Source organism: Tupaia chinensis, unplaced genomic scaffold, assembly GCF_000334495.1.
Source record: "Tupaia chinensis unplaced genomic scaffold, TupChi_1.0 Scaffold142716_1, whole genome shotgun sequence".
Lineage (NCBI taxonomy): Eukaryota > Metazoa > Chordata > Mammalia > Scandentia > Tupaiidae > Tupaia > Tupaia belangeri.
The window spans coordinates 2,120,338-2,126,258 of record NW_006202562.1 but is presented as its reverse complement, the minus strand read 5'-3'; the positions used below and the strand labels follow the sequence as shown (position 1 = coordinate 2,126,258).

Here is a 5,921-nt window from a genome sequence, read left to right as displayed (position 1 = left end):
CTTTCTTTCTTTCTTTCTTTCTTTCTTTCTTTCTTTCTTTCTTTCTTTCTTTCTTTCTATTCTCTTTCATTGAATTTCTCCTAAGTGCACCAATTCAGTCTCGGTCTCTCAGGTCAAAACATTTCCTTTAACTTTACTTGTCATCTTCAGCTTTCTGTAGATTCCACACTCTTCTCCAGAGACTAACCAAAGAAGGCTACCTTGCTATGCTTTGAAAAATTATCTGTGCGTTGAGACTAGCAGATAGCGTAATGGCTACGTCGCTGGACTCCCACGTAGTCAACTGCGGTTCGAGTCCCGGACTCGGTGGCTTAAAGTCATGCCAAGAGGTGAGAATGGAGGAGGAGGGATTGCAGCATGGCCATCACCCCCTGGGGGGGGTGATTTCTCGCTTTTTGTCTCTCTGTCCCTCTGTGTCTCTCTGGCTAGTGCACACACCCTATAGCAAAAACCTCTCCAAAAAAAAGAAAAGAAAAGAATTATCTGTGTGGAAAATGAAGGGACAGTCATGATGGGTGCACTCTTTGTTAAGAACACGGAGGTCATTACACAACATGAAGGGACCGTGTAATTTATGAACTGAAGCAGGTCATATAAGCAAAAAGGGACGCTATTAATGATTACATAGGAAGTGAGGGATAAGCCATCATGATCCCAGGCAAAAGGGGTTGTGTGGTCCTCCTGGTTTTAACCACTGGGTAAGTCAAGAGCTCTAAGACTGGTGACCGTCACGGCCCGCTGCATGCAGTTCCGGCATGGGCTGTGTGGTAGCCGTGGCGACTGCGTGGCGCGGTCTGCCCAGCTTCCCCCCATGGGACAGGGCTGCATGGGGAGGACATGTGCAGGGGGACGTGCAGCCTTCGGGGACATGGGTCCTCAGCACATCCACACACAGGCTTGCCCCTGTCCACCCACCCTTGCCACCAGTGGAATTTTTTATGGAACTGGTTTTCTCATCTCTTTCTCCCCAACAGCCCCCAGAGGAAAGAACAGTGAGCCGAAGCCTGGTAATTGTGTGTCTTATGCTGACGTTCCTTATTCAGCCAGCGCCCTCCCTGAGAAAGGACGTATTTCCATGCATTCTGTCAAGCAAGTTGGTCTATCCCACCTCATCCTAAGACCACAGACGACCCTCACTGAGAGACGGGTTCTCTCCAAGCCCCTGTGCTCCCCAGTACCTTGTACAGCTCCCCTTCCTGGAAGGCACAGTTCACCGTCTGCACCTGTAGCCTCCGGCAGGTAGTGCGCTGCATCTCCAGGTGAATGTGATACTCCAGGTGGTCGGTGACCTGTGGGCAGCAGGTGGCAAGGGGCTAGACAGGGGGCTCTTGTCCCTTGTCTGTAGTTTCTGCATGGGGGGCTTCTCTGCACTGTAGCCAGGGACAAGGACCCGGTCCTGGACAGATGGGCAGGCTCCTTCTTCCCCTTCCTATCTGACTTCGTACCTTTTTTTTTTGGAGAGGTTTTTGCTATAGAGCACGTGCACTCACCAGACAGAGAGACAGAGAGACAGAAAAGCGAGAAATCACCTCGGGGGGGAGGGGGATGGCCATGCCGCAATCCCTTCTCCTCCATTCTGCTCTCGGGATCTTGGTCACACATGCACATGCGCCCGGTGTGAGTTTAAGCCACCATGTCCGGGACTTGAACTGCAGTCGACTACGTGGGAGTACAGTGACATAGCCATTATGCTAACTGCTGGTCCCACTTCGTACCTCTTTTTGTCATTTAAAAAGAATTCCCTGGAAACACAATCGTTGTGAGTGGGCAATGTCAGCCCTTGGACTACACAGACAATGCCTGTGATCCCAGCAGGGGTGGGCTTCCTCTGTCCAGGGAGAGATAGCAAACATTTGGGGCTTCATGAGACATGCAGTCTCTGTGGCAACTTTTCAACTCTGTCCTCGCTGCACCAAAGCAGCCACCGACCTCTGCATAGTGGCGTGACTGGTTCCAACAACACGACTTACAGACAAAAGCAGGAAGCAGATCTGGCCCTCCGGTCATAATGTGCTGACCCCTGCTCTTGGGACTCCTTGAGCAAATTTGTCTCTCGCAATGCCCACTCCATGCTAACTATGGCTGCACTTCACTTGGGTGAGTCATGCTCCCATGCACTGGGGTCTCCTACATGGGGCAAGGGGAGGAGAGGGGGAGAGGCAACACTGACCCGCTTCTCGATCTTCAGGACTCGGACAATCCTGAAGTTGTACTCGTCACTGCTGTCCTTGTTGTACTCGTTGGTGACAAATTGCAAGGTGTCCTCCACGTAGAGAGCCACTGCAGGCACTTCTTCAACAGTCATGAAGGTTTTCCTTGCGTATTGGGAGACCAGGGACACCAAAGCCACCAAAATGACCAGCAGGAGCTGTGGGGCCTGCCGGAGCTTGGCCATCGTCCCCTAGCTGGGGCTGAAGGGAATGAACCACTCCGTCCCTCCCAGGGGCCAGTGGGAACACCCTGCCCTGGCCAGATTTAAGGGCAGCCCATGGTGGACACCCACACTGCCCTCTCCTGCTCCTCCCTCTTAACCCGTAGCTGAAGAGGAGGGAAGAAGTGGGGAGGCTTTGCAACGACTGACAGGCTCACTCCTGCTTTCCTCCATTCTTTCATCTAAGCTTGTGTTATGTTGTGTACATGCACACACACGCATGCATGCGCGTGTGCACACACACACACACTTTTCTCAGCAACATACATCCTCCTATGGACTCATTTTTTTTCTTTAAAAGAGATTCTTGCTATACGGCATGTGTGCTCACAGAGAGAGACAGGGGGAAAGTGAGAAACCACTCCCAGGGGAATGGCCACGCTGCAATCCCTTCTCCTCCATTCTCCTGTTGGGATTTTGGGGATGCACGCACACGTGCCAGGTGTGACTTTCAAGACACCAGGTCTGGGACTTGAATTGCAGTTGACCATGTGGTAGTCCACCATTATGCCACCTCCTGGCCCCCAACCTAACATTCTTTTGGTGGAAGTCAGACCAGGGGCCTTTGTCCACTGAGCTCACTGGAGCAGGAGCTCTGGAAGTCTGGGGACAGGAGTGGTGAGAACCGGGGGGTACCAGATCCCAGGAGGCAGAGCATGCACCCGTGGACAGCAGGAGGCAGCAGCCCTGCAGGGGGCGCCATCTGCACAGGATGCCTCACAGAGCGGTCTCTGGACAGGAGAGCAGGAGAAGAGTGTGAAGGCAGAGTTTTATCTCAAGCTGATGGTGCCTGAGCGTCGCCATCTTAGAATGGGCCCACCTTGACCAGTAGAAGTTTCAAAGGGAGCAGAAATGGAAAAGAGGCCTCGGGGAGGCTGTGCATTGGCAGGACGAGGCACAGAGAGGGAGATACAGCTCTCTGGGGATCCCTGAGGGGAGGAAGAGAACAGAAGCCAGGCTCGCAGGAGAGCAGGTGTCAGCTCGGTGTGGTCACGGCGTGCTAGTCTGCGCGTCTTTGGCAGGGTTATTTAGCAGGAGCAGTGTAAGGATGTGTAACGGTGGTTCCCATGTGGGGAGCCCTGGGGAGGGTGTAGGCGAGCACAGGGAGAGGCCTGGAAGGGCCGTGCCTGTTCCAGCTTTGCCAGAGCTGTCAGCCAGCATTTCCTAGGTGCCTTCTAGGGAGGCCATAACTGACTAAGACCATTCCCCCAGCCCACAGCCCAACCTTCCTTACAGATGATAACAACCCCCACCTGTCCACATTCACACACAGACTTGCCACCTCCACACACCTGCACCCCTGCCTCCGTGTTCATACTCACAGAGCAACACAGACACACATGCACAGGCAGCTACATCATAAGCATGCACATCTGCACCCAGTCTCCATGCTCGCACTCAACACAGACACACACGCAGACACACGGCTACTCCACAGACACACACACCTGCACCCAGTCCCCCACTCACACACCGCAACACAGACACACACACATGCACCTGGCCCTCCACTCACACACTGCAACACAGACACACACACAGACACACAGCTACTCCACAGACACACACCTGCACCTAGTGCCCCCACTCACACACTGCAACCCAGACACACATGCAGACAACCAGCTACCCCACAGACATAAACACCTGCACCCTGCCACCCACACACTCACACACTGAAACACAGACACACACACATGCACCTGGCCCTCCACTCACACACTGCAACACAGACACACACACATGCACCTGGCCCTCCACTCACACACTGCAACACAGACACACACACATGCACCTGGCCCTCCACTCACACACTGCAACACAGACACACACACAGACACACAGCTACTCCACCGACACACACCTGCACCCAGTCCCCATGCTCACACTCAACACAGACACACACACAGACACACAGCTACTCCACAGACACACACCTGCACCTAGTGCCCCCACTCACACACTGCAACCCAGACACACATGCAGACAACCAGCTACCCCACAGACATAAACACCTGCACCCTGCCACCCACACACTCACACACTGAAACACAGACACACACACATGCACCTGGCCCTCCACTCACACACTGCAACACAGACACACACACAGACACACAGCTACTCCACAGACACACACCTGCACCCAGTCTCCATGCTCACACTCAACACAGACACACACACAGACACACAGCTACTCCACAGACACACACCTGCACCCAGTCTCCATGCTCACACTCAACACAGACACACATGCAGACACACAGCTACCCCACAGACATACATACCTGCACCCTGCTCCCCCACACTCACATGCTGCAACACAGACACACAATTACCTCATACCCACTTGTATAGGGAAAAGGTTTTTGTGGTCTTTAACAGCCTTGAGACCATCAGGCTGCTTCAATGACCAATATGACATTGTTCAAGTGATACAAGGGCATTGAGATGATAGCTCATTTCTGCACCATGCCCGGTCCACGGCCATTAACAAATACTCACGTGCACAGCAGTTGCAATCGAGAAGACAGAGAGGCCAGGAATTTAAGGGGCACAGAAATGGAGGGCCGTCTGTTGATGATAACATGTATGGTAATATCTTTACCCAGACTGCTGTGCAGTGTATTCATGCTGGGAAAATTCATTTGATAAGTTGTGGTGATGTACAGTGATTGAATGTATAAAATACATTTTAAAAACAAAGGGAAAAGAAGTAAAAACAAAAAAAGAAAATTTGTTTTTTTTTTTTAAAAAGGATACACTTGACTTTTTGTCTTTTAGAGAGATTTTTGTGCATGCCTGCACTCACTAGAGAGACAGAGAGTGAGAAATCGCCCCCAGGGGGGATGGCCATGCCGCAATCTCTCCTCTATTCTCATCTCCGATCTTGGGCATCATGCATGCAATCCAATGTGAGTTTCAAATTGCCATCCAGGACTCAAACCCCAGTGGACCACATGGGAGTTCAATGACGTAACCATTATGCCATCTTCTGGTCCCTACAGGTTACTTTTTTTTTTTATAGGGCTACATATACTAATGTCTAATGAATATGAATATATAGAGTCATTTTAAAAGAAAACGAAAATATTTTAATATAAATATTTAATGTAAATTAATAAAATAACCTTTTTTAGGTTTTTGCCATAGTGCCTGGAGAGAGACAGAGACAGTGAGAAACCACCCCCTTGGGGGAATGACAATCCCTTCTCTCCATTCTCTTCCTGAGGTTTCAGGCATGCACACACAATGCCTGGTGTGATTTTCAAGCCACCAGGTTGGGATTTGAACTGTGGTCAGTCACATGGGAGTCTGGCACCTTAAGTACCATGCCACCTACTACCCCCAGTAAAATAACATGTTAATGACCACAAATGGACAAAAACCACAAGAAAGGGCAGAGTCCTCACAAACCTCCGCACTCCTCTTAGGATCTTGGGCACGCACGCACACGCGCCCAGCGTGAGTTTTTTAAGCCACCGGGTCC

At 51.4% G+C, this 5,921-nt stretch overlaps 1 protein-coding gene across 1 annotated transcript in view; it reads right to left on the bottom strand.

The window, feature by feature from the left end:
• LOC102484717 (cystatin-11) overlaps positions 1 to 2,436 on the bottom strand; it is a 3,470-nt gene extending 1,034 nt beyond the window's left edge. Inside the window, exons 1-2 of the mRNA XM_006163613.1 lie at positions 2,171 to 2,436; positions 1,179 to 1,289 (exon numbers count right to left, since the gene is read on the bottom strand). Coding sequence (XP_006163675.1) covers positions 1,179 to 1,289; positions 2,171 to 2,395 — 336 coding nt within the window. The 5' untranslated portion in view covers positions 2,396 to 2,436. The remainder of the gene's footprint in view (positions 1 to 1,178; positions 1,290 to 2,170) is intronic.
• Positions 2,437 to 5,921: the final 3,485 nt, after the last annotated feature.